Source organism: Schistocerca serialis, chromosome 2 (assembly GCF_023864345.2).
Source record: "Schistocerca serialis cubense isolate TAMUIC-IGC-003099 chromosome 2, iqSchSeri2.2, whole genome shotgun sequence".
Classification (NCBI taxonomy): domain Eukaryota; kingdom Metazoa; phylum Arthropoda; class Insecta; order Orthoptera; family Acrididae; genus Schistocerca; species Schistocerca serialis.
In genome coordinates, this window is record NC_064639.1 from 596909049 (window position 1) to 596932839 (window position 23791).

General features: G+C 38.8%; 1 protein-coding gene across 6 annotated transcripts in view; it reads right to left on the minus strand.

Annotated features, from left to right (window-relative positions):
- The window catches only part of LOC126457624 (stimulator of interferon genes protein homolog), a 318836-nt gene that overhangs the window by 95542 nt on the left and 199503 nt on the right, over positions 1-23791 (minus strand). For all 6 annotated transcript variants that reach the window (XM_050094086.1, XM_050094087.1, XM_050094085.1 and 3 more), the window contains one exon: positions 50-160. In XM_050094086.1, the coding sequence (XP_049950043.1) occupies positions 50-160 (111 nt within the window). The remainder of the gene's footprint in view (positions 1-49; positions 161-23791) is intronic.

Below are 23791 nucleotides of genomic sequence, written 5' to 3' on the forward strand. Positions count from 1 at the left end.
ATGTTATATATTCTAATAAGATATACTATAACCATTGCAATTTTCTTACCACTTTAATTAGATTGCAAATTACATATGCAGCAATGAAAATGAAAAAAGTTGAGTGAGGGCCAACGTCTTGAATTAACAAGACAGGGTTTCCATACTGCATACAATAAATCTGCAAAAAAATAAAAAATCAACTAGTGCACATGTTAGATAAAACACACAAAGGGCAAGTTAATTAATAAATTAATGAGTTCCACATGTATGAATATTTCACTGTAAGTACTCATTAAAGCTGCAAGAAAGACAAATCATCAATGACATGCAAACAAATGTCAATGTGTCACACCACACTATTTTAAGAGTGATTAACTCAGCTGTTGTGATACATTAATCGAAAAATAAATGTGACGTCACAATCAAAAATGTACTATCGTATGCTAAACTTGTATTTTCTGTTAACATTACTAGGAGACAGAATGTCTGATCACTACTTACCTTCAGACGGCACAATTCATAACACTTAAAAAAAAAAGTCAAACAGAAACTAGTATTTTAGCTTTCAGAACACACATAGTCTATTCCACCTTGATACAGGAATTAGGGATTAGTTGAGGAAGGCTATAAAGAGGCAGGTCACCCAGAGGCTAGATTAAGTGGGATTCACCAGCTGTGAGGACAACAGAAGGAACAGAGGAAGGAGAAACTGTCAGAGACAATAGAAGGTCAGCGTTAGGTCAGATATAACAGAAAGAATGGAGTGAGAAGTAAAGACTAATGAAACTATGAGAGAAATGAGAAGGATGAAGAATAACATAACTAAAAAAGTTGGATGAAAGAGGAAAAGAGATTTATTTTGGGTGGAGGGGGTCGGGGAGGACAGATGGACAATAAGGAGACTTGCAATTGGTTTTTTTTTATGATACCAATACAAAACTTGTTTGAAGTGATTTACATAAATCATGTAAATACTATAAATCTTATTGATTTGGCAGCATACTGTATCCCATTCCTTCTGCACTGATTTGCCTGGTAAAAATACAGTACATTATTATGAACTTGACAAGCGAATAGAGGGAAAGATTTAATGTTACTCGCCTGTTGGTTATGTGTGTGTGTGTGTGTGTGTGTGTGTGTGTGTGTGTGTGTGTGTTTTATCTTTTTTCTTTTTTGATGTGGTCTGCAAACTGAGGTTTTAAATTCCCTTGTATACACTTGTGTGCTGTATTTGTGCTTTGAAAACAACAGGGCATGCATCTATTGAAATACTGACAGTTGTCAAAGATGTCATGTGGCAATGTTCTGTAAGTTATTTGATCATTTTATACCCCTGCAGAAATTCAGGTTTCACAGGGAAGAAGTTTTCAAGCACGTGACTCAAGGGAGCTGAAGAATTAGTGTGGCAGATGTAGAAAAGCACTGTCAAAGATGCAGGACTTTTATAAAGAGTGAGACAAGGAGCTGTTACCAAACCTATCACTGAATTCTTTCCTTAACAGCCACATTACATTATGAAATTTCTGAAACTTGTTGTCAGAGAGCAATGAAGCATACATGTTCTCCCTCATTATGAGGTTTATTTGCTAAGTAATGATGATAGGTCCGCACAGATATGGCTCCATAGTGCCTTGAAAGCGAAGACAGAATATGTGAAGGGTAGTGAAATCATAATTAAGCAATTTTTCATATCAGGAACACCACGTAATTTTACAGGACAACTATGTAAGCTCTAGGTGCATACATTCTGCCTCACTCAATATTAGCATTTTGAGTTGGAGCATTTCATCGTCCTCTGTTGGGAATATGGAGTATTGCTGTCAAATTGGAGTTGATTAGCAAAAGCACATAGAGTGCGTCATGAATAAATCTGGTATTTTAAAATGAGAAAGGGAAGCAGACGTTAAACAAAATCATAAAAATTGATAAGATCTATACTTGTTCCAATGAACCAGAGCTTAAATTGCAGTTGCAGAATGGCACCATGACACTGGAAGTCTCTCCCATCATCACCACCATCGTCCTTGAAACTGTTAATGGTTTTAGTAGTTGATGACTGCATTCTGCTACTATGTCATTATTCACACACAGTGAAACTGTGAATCTGGCATTCTCCATCTGTGTTCTATGGTAGACTCTCCATCATATTAGTCAGAAGAATACAGCTTTCACGTATAATGTGTTCCGTATGCACAATAATCCAACAGTATTTAAGGTGCTGCACCAAGAACAATGGACCTTGCCGTGGTGGTGTGGCTTACAGGCCTCAATGATACAGGTAGACATAGCACAGGTGCAACGACAATGGAGGGATATTTGTTAAGGACTAGACAAATGTACCATTCCTGAAGAGGGGCAGAAACCATTTCAGTAGTTCCAGTGGCAACAATCTGGACGATTGAGTGATCTGGGCTCATAATATGAGTCAACATGGCTTTACTGAGCTGGCACTGCAAACGGCAGAGAGCAAGGGCAAACTGTAGCAATAATTTTTCCTGATGGCATAAAGCTCTATGGTGTGGATTGGTGATGATGGCATCCTCTTGGGTAAAATACTCTGGAGGTAAAATACTCCCCCCCCCCTCCTCCTCCTCCTCCTCCTCCTCCAATTTGGATCTCTGGATGGGGACTGCTGAGAATGATGATGTCATCAGGAAAAACCAAACTGGCATACTATGTGTTGGAGTGTGGAATTTTAGATCGCTTAATAGTGGAGGTAGGCTAGAAAATTAAAAAGGGAAATGGATAGGTTGATGTTAATATAGTAGGAATGAGCAAAGTTCAGTGGCAGGAGGAACAGGACTTCTAGTTAGGTGACTACAGGGTTATAAATACAAAACAAAATAGGGGTACTGCAGGATTAGCTCTAATAATGAATAAGAAAATAGGAATGCACATACGCTACTATGAATGGAATAGTGAATGCATTAGTATAGCCAAGATAGACATGAAGCCTACATCCACCATAGCAGTAAAAGTTTATATCCCAAATAGCTCTACAGATAATGAAGAGAGAGAAGAAATGTATGATGAGATAAAAAAAATTATTTGATGGTTCAGAGTGATGAAAATTTAATTGTGATGCAGCACTGTTAATTGACAGTAGGAAAAGGAAGAGAAGTAAAAATAGTAGGTGAGTGTGGACTGGGGGAAAGGAATCAAAGAGGAAGCCGCTTGGTAGAATTTTGCATACAGCATCATCACTAAAACTTGGTTCAAGAATCATGAAAGGAGACTGTATAAGTGCAAGAGACCAGGAGACACAAAGCTTTCATATCAATTGTATAATGGTAATGCAGAGATTTCAGAACCAGATTTTAAACTGCAAGACATTTCCAGGGGCAGATGGGGACTCTAATCTAGATTAAAACTGGAGCAATTGCAAAAAGGTAGGAAATTAAGGCAATAGGACATGGACAAGTTGAAAGAACAAGAGATTGTTGAGTATTTCAGAGGGAGCATTAGGCAACAATTGACTACAGCAGGAGAAAGGAATACAGTAAAAGACGAATGGGTAGCTTTGAGAGATGAAATAGCGAAGATACCAGAGGATCCAATAGTTACAAAAGGCAAGGTTTAGTAGAAATCCTTGGATATCACAGGAGGTATTGAATTTATTTGATGAAAGGAGAAAATATAAAAAGGAAATGGGAGAGCCAGCCATGATAAAACTATTTCACTTGGTGCGCAAGATGTATGAGACAGGCAATATACCCTCAGAATTCAAGAAGAATATAATAATTCCAGTTCCAAAGAAAGCAGGCGTTGACAATATTATGAATATCACTTCAATAAGTCATGACTGCAAAATACTAACATGAGTTCTTTGTCAAAGAATGGAAGAACTGGTAGAAGCTGATTTAAGAGAAGATCAGTTTAGATCCCAGAGAGATACACGATTTGTCATGAACAGGAAGGTAGTGCAGAGTGTGAGTTATTGTCCGTTCAGTGATAGGAATACCCTTTCTGAAACCAATGCCAACAATAGTAGTAATTCAGGTATATATGGTAATATCACTAGCAGAAAATGAAGGTATAAGGAAAGAAAATGGTTATATTGAACACATAATTCAGTATGTAAAGAAAGATAACTAAATGAAAATCTAATAATCATTTGTGACTGGAATGTTGTAGTAGGGGGGCTAGAAGACTGAGTTACAGGAGAATATCAATTCAATAGTAGGAATAAGAGAGGAGAAGCACTAATTGAGTTCTGTTGTAAATTTCAGCTAGTAATAGTGAACACATCAGCTACTATAGTGAACACATTTTTAAAAATCAGAAGAGGTGCAGGTATACTCAGAAACGGCCTAAGACGCACGAAGGTTCCAGCTGCATTACATCATGGTCAAATAGAGATTCTGAAATCTGCTATTGGATTGTAAGGCATACCTAGCAGCTAGAATCAAATCATACTTTAGTAGTGATGAAGAGTACAGTGAAGTTTACAAGAGTCAACTGGAAGAATCAGTGTGGTAAGAAGTCACACACTGAAATACTGAGGAATGATGAGGTGCATCTGAAGTTCTGCAGTCCAGATGAAGAGAAATGTATATCTCTAAAAAGGATAATCACGGAAGTTGGACAGGTAAATATGAATACAAGGAAGACAACTGTGAAGAAATATTGGATAATAGAAGAAGCACTTCCGTTTATCAATGACAGAAGGAAGTACAAAACTTTCCGAGGAAAGACAATTACACAGCAAAATAGGTCATTTAAGAATGAAATGAATAGGAATCGCAAAGAAGTCAAAGCAAACTGCCTACAGGAAAAATTTGAATATATTGAAAAAGAAATGGGCATTGAATGGACTGGTTCAAGATATATAAAAATCAAACAAAACTTCAGTAAAATTAAAAGCAATGGCACCAGCAATACTGGCCCTACAACTTTTCTTACACATTAGTCAAGAAAAGGCAAACCCACTTTTATAGTGTTCATAGACTTAGAGACAGCTCTTGATAATATTAACTCAAATATACTTTTTGAAATTATGAAGCTGGCAGGTGTAAAATACAGGGAGTGAAAGGCTATTTACAACTTGTACAGAAACCAGATGGCAGTTATAAGAGTCAGTGGGCAAGAAAGGAAAGCAGTGGTTGAGAAGGCAGTGAGGCGGTGGGGATGTGGGGGTGGGGTGGGGGGCTGGGAGGGGGGTTATTCAATCTGTACACTGAGCAGGCAATAAAGGAAACCAAAGAAAAATTTAGAGAAGGAATTAAAACTCAAAGATAAGAAATAAAAACTTTGAGGTTTGCCAATGACATTGTAATTTTGTCACACACAGCAAAGGACTTGAAGAGCAGTTGAATGGAATAGGCTGTGTCTTGAAGAAAAGGATATAAGTTGAACATCAACAAAGAAAAAAAGGGCAATGGAATGTACTTGAATTAAATCATTTAATGCTTATGGGATTAGATTAGGAAATGAGATACTAAAAGTGAAGATCAGCTTTGCCATTAGGACAGTTAAATAGCTGATGATGACCAGAGCAGGGAGGGTATAAAGTGTAGACTGGTAATGAGAAGAAATCTGTATCTGAAAGAGAAATCAGTTAACATGAAATATAGATCTGAGTTTTAGGAAGTCTTTTCTGGTGGTATTTGTCTAGAGTGTAGCCTTGTATGGGAGTGAAATGTGGACAATAAACAGTTCATACAAGAAGAGAATAGAAGCTTTTGAAATGTGTCACAAAAGAATGCTGAAGATCAGATGGGTAGATGATGTAACTAATGAGGTGGTACTGAATAGAATTTGTGGGACAGCTTGAGCTTGACTAAAAGAAGGGATTGGTTGATGCATCTAGCCAATTTAGTACTGGAGGGCGGTGCAGAAGGGGGAGGGTGGAGGGTGGGGGGCATCAAAATTGTACAGGGAGACTGAGAGATGAATACAATAAGCAGGTTCAAAAGGACGTACGCTGCAGTAGTTATTCGGAGGTGAAGAGGTCTGCACAGCATGGAGAACTGCATCAAATCAGTCTTTCTAGTGAAGACAACAACTTATGATGCTGAATATTACAGACCTTTTAGACTATGTGTATGGGCAGATATGGAGACCACACCTCACTTTACTTTCTGTTCCTGTCATCACCATACACCTATCAACTAGTAATAAAAACTGAAAGAGGCACAGCATTCCACACAGGAAAAATTATTGATGCCACTTAGCAGTCCAAGTTCTGAGAATCTTCACATGGGTGGATCTAAGGTGACTTATTCCCTAATTGCACAGAAGCAGCAAAAAATTAATAATATGAATGCTAAAAGCTGTCACAGCACTATCACCACACAGTGTCCATGTTTTCTGCTGTTGCAATTGTGACAGTCTCAACTGTCTTTCCTTTTCATTCTTAGTCAACCTGGCCTATAAACTTATTCTCAAGTACCATGACTGACTGTATTTTGTGTCTCTTGTTACTGCATATCTTCAGTTGTCATGCACTGCCTATTCAGAATTTGAAGATGAGTCTGGCAGGATGATTAAGTATCACTGGAATTATTATCAGCTGTCTTAGAGAAAGTATTCAGATATTGTTCTATTTGATACACTTCAATAACAAACTGTGGTCTAGAGATACTTAATAATTCATCAAGAGGTAGTACAATCACCTGCCAATATTCTGTACAGAGATGTAGACCAAAAGTTCTGTTCCCACTCTAAGCTTGCACCATATGGCATGTCAATGTGCAAGCATGTGTCGAAACCCTAAACGATACATTGACTTGGGATTCTATTTTTACCTGTTATAGTACACCAATTAATAGGTCTTCACCACTCCACTCTCCAGCTGCTGGTATATGACTGATATGACTTGGTATGGATGACATAGTAATAAGTATCCTTGGTGTTGAGAAACAACTGGAAGATTTGAAAGCAAAAAACTCACCAGGTCCAGATGGAGTCCCATATTGGTTTTACAAAGAGTACTCTACTGCATTAGTCCCTTACCCAGCCTGCATTTATCATGATCTATCGCTCAGCACAAGTCCCAAGCAACTGGAAAAAAGTGCAGGTGACTCCAGCATATAAGAAGGGTCGAAGAATGGACCCGCAAAATTGCAGGCCAATATCCCCAACAGGCAAGTTCCATATATCTAAATCTCCAGAAGGCATTTGACATGATGTCCCATTGCAGGCTGTTAACGTAGGTACAAGCACAAGGAATAAATTCACAGATATGTGAGTGGCTCAAAGACTTTTTAAGTAATAGAACCCAGTATGTTGTCCTCAGCGGTGAGTATTCATCAGAGACAAGGGTATTGTTATGAGTGCCACAGGGCAGTGTGATAGGACCGATGTTGTTCTCTACATACGTTGATTTGAGAGACAGGGTGGACAGCAATCTGCAGTTGTTTGCTGATGATGCTGTGGTGTATGGTAAGGTGTCAAAGTTGAGTAACTGTAGGAAGATACAAGATGACTTAGACTAAATTTTTAGTTGGTGTGATGAATATCAGCTAGCTCCAAATGTGGAAAAATGTATGTTAATGAGGATGAGTAGGAACAACAAACCCGTAATGTTCAGTTACAGTATTACTAGTGTCATTTAAATATCTGGATGTAACATTGCAATAGACATAAAATGGAACAAGAATGTGAGAACTGGGGTAGGAAAAGCAAATGGTTGGCCTTGGTTTATTAGAAGAACTTTAGGAAAGAATGGTTCACCTGTAAAGGAGACTGCATATACAATGCTGGTTGACCTATTCTTGAGTACTGCTGGAGTGTTTGGGATCCATACCAGGTCGGATTGAAGGAAGACATCGAAGCCATTAAGAAGCAGGCTGCTAGTTTTGTTACTGGTAGGTTCCGACAACACATAAGTGTTATGGAGAGGCTTCTTTTCAAGAAACACTACAGAAAAAAATTTACTGCACCGGCATTTGAATTTGACTGCCAAATCATTCTACTGCGACTAACATACAGGGCTATTACAAATGATTGAAGCGATTTCATAAATTCATTGTAGCTCCATTCATTGACATATGGTCACGACACACTACAGATACGTAGAAAAACTCATAAAGTTTTGTTCGGCTGAAGCTGCACTTCAGGTTTCTGCCGCCAGAGCACTCGAGAGCGCAGTGAGACAAAATGGCGACAGGAGCCGAGAAAGCGTATCTCGTGCTTGAAATGCACTCACATCAGTCAGTCATAACAGTGCAACGACACTTCAGGACGAAGTTCAACAAAGATCCACCAACTGCTAACTCCATTCGGCGATGGTATGCGCAGTTTAAAGCTTCTGGATGCCTCTGTAAGGGGAAATCAACGGGTCGGCCTGCAGTGAGCGAAGAAACGGTTGAATGCTTGCGGGCAAGTTTCACGCGTAGCCCGCGGAAGTCGACGAATAAAGCAAGCAGGCAGCTAAATGTACCACAGCCGATGGTTTGGAAAATCTTACAGAAAAGGCTAAAGCAGAAGCCTTACCGTTTACAATTGCTACAAGCCCTGACACCCGATGACAAAGTCAAACGCTTTGAATTTTCGGCGCGGTTGCAACAGCTCATGGAAGAGGATGTGTTCAGTGCAAAACTTGTTTTCAGTGATGAAGTGAACAGACACAATGCGCGAATCTGGGCGGTAGAGAATCCTCACGCATTCGTGCAGCAAATTCGCAATTCACCAAAAGTTAACGTGTTTTGTGCAATCTCACGGTTTAAAGTTTACGGCCCCTTTTTCTTCTGCGAAAAAAACGTCACAGGACACGTGTATCTGGACATGCTGGAAAATTGGCTCATGCCACAACTGGAGACCGACAGTGCCGACTTCATCTTTCAACAGGATGGTGCTCCACCGCACTTCCATCATGATGTTCGGCATTTCTTAAACAGGAGATTGGAAAACCGATGGATCGGTCGTGGTGGAGATCATGATCAGCAATTCATGTCATGGCCTCCATGCTCTCCCGACTTAACCCCATGCGATTTATTTCTGTGGGGTTATGTGAAAGATTCAGTGTTTAAATCTCCTCTACCAAGAAACGTGCCAGAACTGCGAGCTTGCATCAACGATGCTTTCGAACTCATTGATGGGGACATGCTGCGCCGAGTGTGGGAGGAACTTGATTATCGCCTTGATGTCTGCCGAATCACTAAAGGGGTGCTTATCGAACATTTGTGAATGCCTAAAAAAACTGTTTGAGTTTTTGTATGTGTGTGCAAAGCATTGTGAAAATATCTCAAATAATAAAGTTATTGTAGAGCTGTGAAATCGCTTCAATCATTTGTAATAACCCTGTACATTGTGCGTAAGGACCAAGAAGATACGATACGAGAAATTAGGGCTTGTATGGATACATATAAACAGTCATTTTTCACTCATTCTATTTGCGAGTGGAACAGGAAAGGAAATGAGTAACAGTGCTACAGGGTACCCTCCACTGCACTCTGTATGGTGGCTTGTGGAGTATCTATGTAGATGTAGATGACACTGTACACATACCACACAGTTTTAACAACAAACATAAGATATATACTATCAAAAATACTAAGGAATATTCTTTTTCAGCTTTCAGTTATTTTCAGTTAATAATAAACAGTTGTTATATTGTCAGAATGCATGGTGGAGTGAATGAAGAGTATATCTGAAGAATCAGTCTAAAAATTCGAAGTAATTGATATTGTGAGCATTTACATAATGTTGTGCAGTTGTGTAGTGGATAACATACACTTTATGAAAGCCATTTTGTAAAAACAGCTGGTATTTGTATGAAGGAAGTAAATATCTTTAATTCAGTTCATCAGAAATTTAAATATATCATTATTTATAGTTTGTCTGGTATTCTTTGAGTTCAAAATTTGGCTTGATTCTAAAAATTATTGCACGATAATGACTGGTTGAACAGGGGAAGTACATAATTGCAGCAATGAGAATTGGGCATTGTTTCCCTTAGACAACTGAACAGTGCATGGTCTCACATTCTGGAGACAGTAAATTGACTGTATTGAGACATCAGAGTCTTTTTACATAATGGAAGGATGTATGTCCAGTTGTTATTAAAACTTTGGTAAGTGTCCAATAATGCATTTAGGTGAGAAACAGTTTGATAGCGAACAATATAAAGTGAATACAATCACTAATATCTTATTTAGATGATTTTTTATGGTGTCAGTACTCAATTGGCTAAGTTGAAAACTCCCTTTGTCACTACGAGTCGTAACATCTATGTCACTAAGAAGTAAGGACTGTGTAATATTTTGGATGAAACACCTAATTATTGGATTCTATGTGAGTGTTTGAATGTTAGCAGACTGGTGTATGTTGCAGTTTCTACCCAGAAAGTCATTATCTCAATGTGGATGCTGGCTGTTAGTGATACTGTGTAGATTTAGAGAACCAAAGAGTGGAAGCAACTGATAAACATTAACATTTATATCAAGAACTGTGCATTTCAAAAGTGTGCTTGTTGTTTAGTATGGACTCAGTGGCAGCATTTGTGACTTTTCAACACAAAAATACAGTACAATTATTTATCAAAAGAGTTTACCACATTTAATTTGTGAACTGTAGAACAAGTAATTTTATTTTATGATTTATTCAGTGTTATTTAATGTACTGTTACCTGTCAAAATTTATTGTGATTCTTTAAATTTCTATTTTTAATAACTACATCACTGTAGCAAAACATATATAAGGCCCATGTGGAGACACTTGTAATGTCACAGCTCTTTGCATGGCTGCAGAGTTTTGCAGTAAGATTTATTCCGCTAGGTCAAGCTGTATTGGAGGCTGGCAATAAAGCCTCCAGCCCCGGCCATTGTGTAGTCAGCTGCTGGCGTCATAATGCCATTTGTCACGGTGTGCGGACCATGAGAACTGCTCTGTGAGCAGCATACTAAGATCACTTATTCATCTCACCTAAAAAACTAAATAACTATGGTAAATATGATCTGTTTGTTTTCAAATTTGGTACAGGTACTTTTTATAATTTAGAAGAACAGTGTGTAAAATTTTCATGCAGATAACTTCAATAGTTTTGAAAATATAAAAAAACCTATTAAATAAGTACTTACCCAACACTTAGTAAAGTAAAGTCAGATAGGAATCATGACAGTTTAAGTTTCTTTGTCATTTGAAAATACTAACAGCACTCTCAGTGCGCACAAGTTATTTTTAAAGAATTTTAATTCTAAACTTCTTATAATTTTGCTTTTGTAAGGAAAATAATAGTTTACAAGTTGATATTTATATTTTGTGTTAGGGTGGGATTCAGATTCAGATTCAGAGTAGATGAGAGTGAATGTGAGTGTGTATGTGGGGACATATGTCAAATTTCATTTTTATAATGTATTACACCATCCATAACTAGCAAGTGTTACGTAACCAGGACGTCTTGAAAATGATGAATCCCCCTAACTGGTGGATGACATGTGTCTAGGAGCATTTGCATTTGTAATAAGGCAGCCAGAAAGATAGTAATAGGATACTTAGTTCTAAATTATATTTCAAGCATAGTTTTCTTTTGATTTTTGTTTTGTTTGGTTTTGTGGAAACATTTTGATAAATTTTGCAATATGAAATTACGTAGATGCATCTGCGAATGCTGACTGCAGTAAAGCAGTTTGCGTGCAAAATTGATCATGAAAGGTTAATCTGATTGGATGATCATTTTGATCAACTAATGAGAGAAAAGTCCTTCCCACGCAATTGAATGAGTTATATGCCCTGGGAGCAACGGCATTCAGGCAGTTGTGGACTCGCTGCCGGGTGAGAAGTCATGTTAAATGTGTCCGAAAAAAAAATTTTGTAAGATGAAGAAATGATGGTTAAATTGCACTCAGTTTATATCGTTGAGGTAGCAGATTCAATTACAGACATTTCGGTGAAGTTTTGAGGGGTTTTGGAATGTTGGTTGCAGAATAAACCGCTTGTGAAACTATCGGCCTTTGTGAATATTCTGTGTGGCGTGTTCCGTATGCATGTACAGAAAATTTTGGCAAGTATCTTCTTTTGAAGAATCCACTGAAAAGGATCAAATGTGAACTTGTTTTGTAGCAGTGTGTTGCCTGTGTGATTCTCGTAAGGATTCTGGGTTGGTCTTAGCACATTTCTGGCTGTCTTACATGTGATATACCGTATTTACTCGAATCTAAGCCGCACTTTTTTTCCGGTTTTTGTAATCCAAAAAACCGCCTGCGGCTTAGAATCGAGTGCAAAGCAAGCGGAAGTTCTGAAAAATGTTGGTAGGTGCCGCCACAGCTAACTTCTGCCGTCGAATATATGTAGCGCTACACAGGCATGCTTTGTAGGCACAAAGATAAATACTGGCGCCAAAACCTCTGCGTCAGTAAATAAATTTAAAAAAAAAAAAAAAAGGTGGAAGACGAGCTTTTTTCTCCGCCCCGAGTTTCGACCACTGCATTTTCATACATTATTCAACGAAGTAAATACAAATCCTGTATTGTTCATCTTCGAATGTAGCAGAATTTCAATGTAATACGAAAATCCGACTGGCAAGACTGTTTGGGATGTTTGTCAATATGGCCAACTCTACGTTCTGAATTTTTTCCTACCTGTGAGAAGAGATGGTTGCTAATAGGAACCTGATGAAATGTGAATCACATGCCGTATTCTCTTTACTATAAGAATAATACGAATATAAACATTTTGCCATGTATTCTTTCGTGTTTGCTGCTATCTCATTTAAATCCTGTCTGCCTAATAAACTACGAAACTAGAGTGAGACAACAGCAAACGCGGAAGAATATACGTATCGTTTCATGTTTATATTCGTATTATTCTTATGCCTAATAGGGATACAGTCAGAAATGAAGCACGGCAACTGACTAGATTTTTAAATCTAAGGTGACTCTAATTTCTGTGCAGAATTTGATGTACTAAAGAAGCGGCCGCAAAGATTTTAAAATGGAGAAAAATTTTCGCCTAACTCTCGTTCAGAACTATGTTCTATCATACACACTCTATTATTTGGTTCTTGTTGATCATTATCAAAGAAAGCAGCAGTGTAAGTAACAACAAATAGCAGTCTCTTGCCGTTGTTTCGGTTATGAGACAATTCCTCTCTTTTTTATTATTGTAAGCGGCGGTAGCGCGCACAAAAGCAAGCCATGCCGCGAGCGGCGACAGGCCGTAAACACGAAATATCTATGCGACAAACAATGCAGGACGCAGTACAGTAATGCATTTTCAGCTTAGAGTGACGTAAACACCTATAACAAAGAAAACGGCACTTATCAGATCAAAGCAAAATAAGCAATCGATTCAAACCAGACAAAGCGCATGAAAAAGGAAGGGTACCCGTATAAATATGGATGGAGCGCCTGACGCATAGCCATGGCTACCCGGTAAAGCTTAACTGCTAAGCTTACGATTCGAACCAAACTACTGTAGCTGCATCGTCATTCATTCGACCTAAATTGTGTCTCATATTACAATGGATCAACTTTGTTTCGATTTGGAGGTGCGGCCTAAAACTTTTTTCTCCCCTTGAATTTTGAGTCTCAGATTTCAGGTGCGGCTTAGATTCGAGAATTTTTTTTTCCTTGATTTCGAGTCTCATTTATCAGGTGCGGCTTAGATTCGAGTGCGGCTTAGATTCGAGTAAATACGGTAAGGTGCATGAACTATAGTAGATGTACTATCAATGTAAAGTGGGCTTGGTGACACAATAAATCAAAAGGACTGTAATAAATCATCAGTATGTACAAACATACATTTTCAATGAAGGGTGGAAGAACCCGCTTTGCCCGCTATTAATAGAGATTTACAGGTTTCTCTTGTTACTGGAGTTACACAGACATTGTAATCATAAGTATGGATGGTGGTTTTCTTCAACGCTGCTTTCTCATCATCTACATAGTACCTACAAATGCAGAGCAATGGGTGGTGAATGGACACTATACTGAGGTAGGTGGACATTAAATAAATCGCAAAATGAGACCCACCAACCCCACCCCACCGCACACTCTTGCATGTCCAGTTTTGCTTGACACAGCACCTGTGCTGATCAGTTAACATGTAACCGGGCCAATTTTGTATGGTTGTATTCTGAAATAAATGAAATAGAAGCTCAAAACCACCTGTGGCATGAATTAATATGAGCTTTACAAACCACCAGGTCAGTATTTGTACCTCCAGGACATCAATTTATTCTTGTCTTCTATAGCAACTGCAAGAAGATCAACTCTTTCGGTGAAGAACAGTTTTCTTTTTTATTTGGAAACTTTTCAATTAGTACACATGCAACAGAAAACATTACCAGTATGTTCCAAAATGCCATGCGTAAAAACAGGATTTATCCAGGGCTCATAGCTCAGGTTTTAATTTATGATAGAAAGGAAGGGTTAAGCATTTTGGACAGCCTTTAGGCTAGTGGCCATTTGCATACCCAACAGAAGAGTCATCTTACTGCAACTATCCTACAGTGCGGGGTCAAAGTTTGAATATTACACACTTCCTCCAGCTTAGGCAATTGGAACAAATCGTTGGTTCATTTTGTGTTAGATGTCATCTACAGAGCACCTTAAAGGGCTTAGTGAGGCATCATGTAGTTTATGGGGTTTCCTGAGGGAAAAAAAGCATTTTTCAGTATTTTTTCACTGAGCAGTGGATATATAAATAACTAACCACAGCAAAATGCCCAGCTTTCAACAGTGTATTCTCTAGCCATTTATCTAGAAATGCCGTTTTCCTGTTTTCAAAAATCTTTATTTGCTATCGAAAAACACCCAAAAATGTGGTTTTTGTGTACCAGAATCAAACCGTAGATTCAAAGATGGCTATGCACAGTAAATGGCTGAAGTTTTTATTATATATTCCTATATCCTGATCTCGAACAACCTTGAAAGTTTTTCTTGATACCTTTAACCATTTCTGAGTTACAGAGGTTCAAATTTTCCTGTTTATTCAAGTAATATATGCAGCAAGTACAATCTGGACATAAAATACGATATCAGGCAAAAATTTAGTTTATAAAGTGAGTAAGAGAATAGAAGCATCTGAGGTGTGGTGCTACAGAAGTATGCTGAAAACTGGTGGACTGATAATGTAAGAAATGAGGAGGTTCTCCACAGAGTTGTCTAGGAAATAAATATATGGAAAGCACTGACAGGAAGGAGGTATAGGATACCGCTATTTAGACATGGCAGAATAACTTCCATGGTACTAGAGGGAGCTTTAGAGGGTACAAACTGTAGAGGAAGAGAGAGGTTGGGACACATCCAGCAAATATTTGAGGATGTAGGTTGCAATTGCTGCTCTGAGATGAAAAGATTGGACAGGGGAGGAATTCATGGTGGGCCACATCAAACCAGGCAGAAGACTGATGACAAAAAAAAGTGATGTATCACAGAGAAACATCCTTATCATCAGAAGGGTTCTGAAAGCCCATGTTGTAGTACTGAAGAACATACAAAATTTTCGTGCACATTAAATGTAATCTGAGGTGTAAATTTAGTTTTGCATGATGTCACTTTCATGTAAGTAAACTATCCAAATTTTACTGACTCATAAAGTTCCTTTAATATAAGTGACATGCCCTTCTGTGGCAGAAAAGAAGGGAACCAGTGGAAAAATGCTACTATCAGAGCACAAATGAAGTAAATATCCTGCTCTTTAAACGACCCTGACTGGGAAGTGGGGTGCCAGCTGTCTCATTGTACCTTCCTCAGCATCACTAATATTTTTCCCAAAAATTTTGGCATGTGAACATAGTTGCATTTTTTTATGCTGACAGAGAAGGAGACAGTGGCAATGGAAAAAGAGATGGAAAAGTAGTAAGTATTGGAATATAGTAGACAGTGGTTGTGGTATAGAAAGGGCGAAGGAGACAATGGCACTGTGTGTGAAAGGGAGGGACACAGTGGCAATGAAATGTAGTTGATAGTAACTAAACAGTGCTAGGAAAAGATTGCAGGAGACAGTGCCACTAGGAGAGGTATAAACAGAAGGAAAAAGTGGAATTGGGTGAGAGCCAGTGATAATGAGAGACAGAGTCCTTGAGAATGACAACAAGAAAGAGAGAGATAGTGACAGTGAGAAGAGACAATAACAGTGGGAAGGAATGAATGAGATACTAGCAGTAAGAGAGAGCAAGAGGGAGACAGTGACAGTGAGAGGCAACAATAGTAGTGGAGCTGAATGAAGGATACTGTGGTTGTGAGATAGGAGACAGTGACAGTTGGAGAGACCCAGTCATAAAGAGATAATGACAATGAGTTAGGGTGAGTGAGTGAGAGTGGGTGTGTATGACTGAGTTACAGCGAAGGACTAGTGGGTGTGAGCGAGTTACAGTTAGAGGAACATATCAGAGTGAGATGTGAGTTGCATGTAAGAAGAGCGTGAATACATTCACAACCCAATACTTTTGCAAAAAATTTTAAAGGTGCTGAGAAAAGCAGAATGAGGCAGCCGGTACCCCACTTTTCACCTGAGTCTTTTAAACAGGAACATATAAGAATTTTTTGTGGTCTGGTGGGAGCATTTTTCTGGTGGTTCATTTTTTACAACTTTTCTTGAATGAATTAAGTTTATCATTGCCCTAGAAAAGAAGCAGATTTAAGGAGCTTCCTGATGTAATTGAGCAGTGAGCAACAGAGCCACTTCAAAATGTATGATCTTACAACACGAAATTTGAGAGAGGGATCATAAATTAGTTACAATAAGACTAAAATAATGCACAAAAATGAATGCATTGAAAAAAACCATAAAAATTGACAAAGAAGTCATACTACCAGTTGACAAGTTTTTGTGTTTAGGGCTGTTGAAGGCAATAACTGGGTGGACAGCAAAGGAAATAAATGGAAAAGTAAAAATGGCATGGACTGCTTTGGTAAAACACAGTTTCCCACACTAAACCTTCTGTGCATCTGGAATGAATAGTTTACAGTTTCTATAACAAATTTTGACTTACTGAAAGTTTTAATTATGATTACAATATGAATAGAATGGAGATGGGCAATACATGTTGCATAGTGAATAGAAGGAAGATTTACTAAGTGATTTTCCTTTTTTTCCCCACTGAGAACATTAATCCTTGAAGCACATTTCTCGGATGTCTGCATATTGCACATTTACAGCTGTTATTGGACTGAAAATATTTTTCATCCTCTTACTTCATCTTCTTTTCTATTTATAAATACCTGGAAGTCAGAGGATACTACATGAGATGAGAAGATGGATGATTCAAAACACTGTACTCCATAGTCATTAATTTTTCGATTGATACAGCAGCATTTGTATTCCACAAATACTGATCATAACTTTCCTGGTAGATGAAACCATATTTAGTTTATTTTTCTTACTGGATCGATGGCATCCATCTACAGTTTTGACTGCTGTTTTGTTTCTAGCATGAAGTGGTGAGCCCCAAGTTTTGACACGAAGTCTGTTGAACTGCAGGAAGACCTGCAGAGGCTTGACGACTGGTGTAGAGTTCAGCAGCTGATTCTTAGCATAAACAGGGTAGTGTGTTTGGATGCATGCTATTCATGTTGTATATTAATGTCTTAGCAGACAATATTAATAGTAACCTCAAACAATGGAAAATCCAGGATGGACTTAATAATATTATGTGAAGGAAATTTGCACCATCTAATGGAGATGCTGAGTCGCAGATACACAACAAAAAGACTGTCACAATACAAGCTTTCAGCCAATAAGGCCTTTGTTAAAAATAGATCACACACACACACACGCACACACACACACACACACACACACACACACACACACACGACTGCAGCCTCTGGCAGCTGATGGTTAGCGTGTGTGTGTGTGTGTGTGTGTGTGTGTGTGTGTGTGTGTGTGTGTGTGTGTGTGTGTGTGTGTGTGTTTCATTCAGTCAGATCTTGATACAATTTCAAAGTGGTACAAGGATCGGCAACTTGATATAAATGTTCTGAAGTGCAAAATTGTGCACTTCACAAAACGAAATAATGTAGTATCTTATGACTACAATACCAATGAGTCACTATTGGAAATGGCCAACTCATACAAATACCTGAGTGTAACACTTCATAGGATATGAATTGGAATGATCACATTGGCTCAGTCATGACTAAAGCAGGTGACAAGACTTTGATTTATTGGTAGAATACTCGGGAAATGCAATCAGTCTACAAAGGAAACTGCTTGCAAATCACTCATGTAATCTGTTCTTGAATACTGCTCAAGTGCTTGTGACTTGTACCAAACAGGTCTAACAGGGGATATTGAATGTATACAGACAAGTGCTGCACAAATGGTTACAGGTATGTTTGATCTCTGGGAGAGTGTCACAGAGATACTGAAGAAACTGAACTGGAAGACTCTTGAAGGTAGATATAACCTTCTCAAGAAAGTCTACTAACAAAGTTTCATGAAATGGCTTTAAATGATGACTCTAGGAATATAATACAACCTCCTATGCATCACTCATATAGGGATAATGAGGATAAGATTAGAAAGATTACAGCATGCACAGAGGCACTCAAACAGTCATTCTTCTCATGCTTCATATGTCAAGGGAATGGAAAGAAATCTTAATAACTGGCATAATGTGACACACCCTCTGCCATGCACCTCATGGTGGTTTGCAGAGTGTAGGTGCAGATATTGATGCAGATGTAGATGTAGATACAATGTATTGTGGATAACAAGGTGGAGACACAATGCTGTGCGATTGCAGGATTGCTTGAACAATCACTGGGCCTGTCACATGAGTTAGATATTTGGGAGTATGCAAACAGCATGATTTAAAATGCATCAACATCTATGTCTACATCTACATCCATACTTTGCAAACCATGAGAAGTGCATGGTAGAGGGTACAGCCCTCTGTAACAGTTATTAGAACTTTTTCACATTCCATTCATGTATAGAGTGTGGGAAACTGACAGTTTAAATGAATCTGTGTGTGCAGTAATTAGTCCATTCTTCTTCTCACAATGCCCACAGGAGTGGTATGTATGGGACTGTAGTATATTCATACAGTCATCATTCAAAGATGGTTCCTGAAACTTTGGAAGTAGGCTTTCTTGGGGTAGACATAAACTATCTTCAAGTCTGTCAGTTCAGTTCTTTCAACATTTCTGTGACACTCTCATCCAGGTCAAAGAAACCTGTGACCACTCATCCTGCCCTTCTCTGTGTACTCTCCATGTCCCCCGCCAGTCCTATCTATTACAGGTCCCACCCATTTAGCTATATCCTGCCATGGGTCACAAAAGTGATTTGTAAGCAAGCTCCTTTGTAAAATGATTGTGTTTACCTAGTTTCTATCAATAAATCCAAGTCTCTTTCCTGCTTTATGCTGGAATGAGCATATGTGATCATTCCACTTCATGACCCTACAAAATGTTACATCCAGGTATTTTTATTAGTTTACTGATTCCAGTTGTGACTCACTGATATTACAGACATAGGACATTACAAAAAAAAGGTTCAAATGGCTCTGAGCACTATGGGACTTAACTTCTGTGGTCATCAGTCCCCTAGAACTTAGAACTACTTAAACCTAACTAACCTAAGGACATCACACACATCCATGCCCAAGGCAGGATTCAAACCTGCGACCATAGCGGTCACGCGGTTCCAGACTGTAGCGCCTAGAACCGCACGGCCACACCGGCCGGCTAGGACATTACATTCTATTATTTTGTAAAGTGCACAATTTTAAATTTCTGAATATTTAAAGAAAGTTGTCAATTTGTGAATTGCTCTAAAGTCCCATCAAGGTCTGACTGAAAATTCTTTCAGACTGTACTTCATTATAGATAACTGCATCATCTGCAAAAAGTCTGAGGTTACTATTAATATTGTTTGCAAGGTCATAAATATATAACATGAATAGCAAGGCATCCAACACACTTCCCCGGGTTAAGCCTGAAGTTATCTCTACATCTGTCGATGAGGCCCCATCCAAGGTAACATGCTGCATCCCCTCCGCCAAGAAATCCTTAGTCCAGTCACAAATTTCACGTAATACCACAAACGATCAAACTTTTGATACCAAGTTGTGTAGGTGTGTACTGAGTCAAATGGTAGATCACTTCTGCTACCCTTCTTGTACGTGTGTGTGACCAGTGCTTTCTTTCAATTACTAGCACACTTCCTGTTTAAGAGGCTATGATACATTATACTTAACACAGGAGCTAACTCAACTGCAAATTGGGCATAGAATCTTTTAGGAATTCCCTCTGCACCTGGACTTTTTCAGTTTTAAGGATTTAAGCTGTTTCCTAACACCACTGACATTGATATATGTTTCACTTACCTTTTCAGCAGTATGAAAATTAAACTGGGGAAATACTCCTGGGTTTTCCTTTGTAAAGGACATTTGAAACTGGAGTTCAGCATTTCTGCTTTTGTTTTGCTACCCACAATTTCAGTTCCTGTCTTGTCCATGAGTGTCTGGGCATTAACTTTGATGCCACTAACAGCCTCGCAGATGCTACGAGAAGGAGTTTGTGTATCAAAGTGTGGTTTATTGCCAAATAGCAAGAGCACTATGTTCCCAGAAGAGTCAACCCGTATACTGCATCCTCCTATGTACATTTTGCAAAAAGATGTGAAGGTAACATTGTAAAGGTTCACATGGAGGCTTATGAATAATCGTTCTACCTATGTATTATCTGTGACTTGAACAGGAAAGAGAGGAAGTGAAAACCATACATGAAGTGCCCTCCTGCAAGCATAACAAGCCGGCTTACAGAGTGTGTAAGTTGATTCAGAATTATTTTTGAAATGCTCTAAATATTACTGAGAAAAATTTTTCACATTTCCATTTATTCGACAAAAAATGTATAGCACCCATCTGGCATAAAGCTTTACTTTTTCTTCTGATATGTCTATGGCAACTGATATTTCACATATCATTTGAACACCAATCATCCAATACTATTTGGTGCACTTTATTGATGACTTCATATGTCATTTTAATTTTGTTATGTATTTTATGTGGCTCATCTTCAAGAGAAGTTTGGCAGCGTCTGAGTTTAAAGGGTCACTTATTATCTGTGTTGAAAATGATGGAGAAGGTTTCTGAGAAAATGTTAGCAACCTTAGTGGAATTTGTATTGGTCATACACAATGCAAAACAAAGATTTTTTTATGTTGACATTGTATTCCAGTTTAGCCACTTAAAAAGATACATTCACAGATTATTGTAAAAAAAAACATACCCACAAAACTACTCAGTAGTTAAAATTGTCACTTGATTTAGATTACTGTGTATGTCTCTCTACCCTTACTATTAACACCATGACTACTCCAGGCCAAGGATTGTTCATACTGCCTTTGCATAAAAATGATTTCATTCAGCCCCATGGAGGGGGGGGGGGGGGGGGGGGTCGGTCACATAACTGCACAATGACCCTGTTCCTTAAGAATCTGCCATTATAAATGTGGATGTTGTTGCCCAACATTAATTAAAGGTCTACAATCAGCTTTCACATTGTTGAAAATTCAGATACTGTCATTAGTGATGTCATAATTCAATAGCAATGGAACCATCTACATTATATATTTCTTGAATGATCAAGTTTTGTAAGTTTTTTGCATTATGGGGAATAAAAGATTTTGGAGAACTAAATGTCAAAAGGTTGACTTACTTTTCCTATGTACACCTACTAATATCCTGTAGCATCATATTCTGGCCAATACTTCACTTAAAAAGAATGTATTCATTACACATAAGCCTGTAACATTGATAATATGTGATACTCACCTTGGAAGCTCTTGTAGATAGCTCTTTAAATATTTGGGCATATTGACAACAACCTCATGGTACATTTAAAATTATGAGGAGACAAAATATCTGGCCATTACCTAAAATCAGCAAGCGGAATTTTGAGTATAAAAGTACAAAACATATAGTTAGGATGTCCTAGCGTTTTGAACTATTAGTCCCTTCCTTGGGAAGAAATGAGGTATAGCCTGGGAAAGTTTGGAAAGGATGGGCAGATGACAATATGAGAGAGAAGTGCTTTCCTCTGATCCAACAGTCAGCTTTAGGGTGGCACAGACAGGAGTCAGGTATTTAGCTGTAGAAACCTTTGATGCTTACCCAGTGATAAGAACCTAATAGATAGTAACTGACACATTCTGGCTGTAACTTACAATTTCTAATCAGTCCATAATTAGACTGAATTCTGAGTGCTGCTGTAGGTTTTAATAAGTGGGCTTGTAACCTACTTTGATTTACTTGGAACCTACTTTGATTTATGTGCTTTAACTGCTCTTAAGATGAAACAGCTGCTCATGTGAGTGTTCACAACAGTTGAGAGTGGAGTACAGTATATATGACGATGCAAAAATGTATCAGTAGTTTATGTAGTATAGCATACAACATGTCCAACGATTAGCTGACACTCCCAGATGAAAGTTTTGTAAATTTGAGGTAAGATCTTGTGGGACCAAACTGCTTAGGTTATCGGTCCCTAAGCTTACACACTACTTAATCGACTTAAACTAACTTACGCTATGGCCTACACACACACCCATGCCCGAGGAAGGACTCGAACCTCCAACGGGGGGAGCTGTGTGGACCGTGACAAGGTGCCTCAGACAGCGCAGCCTTCCCGCGTGGTATTCCCAGATGAATAGATCATTATACACAAGACATTATACTTTTAAGAACAACATGGAATGGATAGATTGCTGCTCATCACACAGAGGAGGCATTGTGTCACAGATGGTCACAGTGAAAAAGACTGCCGAAATATCTAAGCTTCTGGATAAATTCCTTCCTTTGAACTGGAAAATTCATACACATTCACACAAGCACAATTCTCACACACACAGGCCACTGTCTTCAGTTGCTGAGGCCTGACTGCGACTGTATCTGATATGAGCAGCAATCTGTTGGGGGGGGGGGGGGGGGGCGCTAGCAGGGTAGAGGTGGGGGAAGATGCTAGTGATGCCTGTGGGAGCATATGCAGTGCCAGGAGAGATAAGAGGCATGTGTAGTACTGAAGTGAAAGCAGCAAAGAGGATAGGCAAGTGGAGGAAGGTACTAGTGAAGACTGAAGCCAGGAGGGATTATGGGAACAAAGTATTTGTTGCAGGGAAAATTGCTACCTGCACAATTCAGAAAAATTGGTGTTAGTAGGAAGAACCCAGATGGCACAGGCTGCTACCTGCACAATTCAGAAAAATTGGTGTTAGTAGGAAGAACCCAGATGGCACAGGCTGTGAAGCATTCATTAAAATGAAACATCTTGTATTCGGTGGCATGTTCAGCAATTGTATGGTCCAGCTGTCTCTTGGCCACAGTTCAGCACTGGCCACTCATGCAGATGGACAATTTGATAGATGTCATCCTCAAGTAGAAAGTGGCACAATGGTTACAGCTTAGTTGGTAGATCACATTGCTGCTTTCACAGGAGCCCCAGCCTTTGATGGGATAGGAAATATCTGTGAAAGAAATGGAGCAATTGGCAGTTTAAACAGCTCTTCATCTAGATGTCTTGTGGGATATGAGCCATGAGGCAAATGGTTGGGAGCAGGGTTGGAGTAGGGACAGGCAAGGATACTGTGTAGGTTCAGTGGGTGGCAGATACCATTGTGGGAGGAGTGAGTAGGATATTCCTCATTTCAGGACACAATGAGAGGTAGTCAAAACCCCAGCAGATAACTGATTCACTTGCTCCACTCCTGGGTGGGACTGAGTCATGAGATGGAAGTGTGTATGCAGAGGGTCATAGGTGACTGGAGAGACAAGGCATGGGAGATCTGCTTCTGGACAAGGCTTGGAGGGTAATTTTTGTCTGTAAAGGCCTTAGTGACATCCTTGGCATATTTGAAGAGGGATTGCTCATCATCACACATGTGATAACCACAGCTGTATGCAACGGGTGGCAGC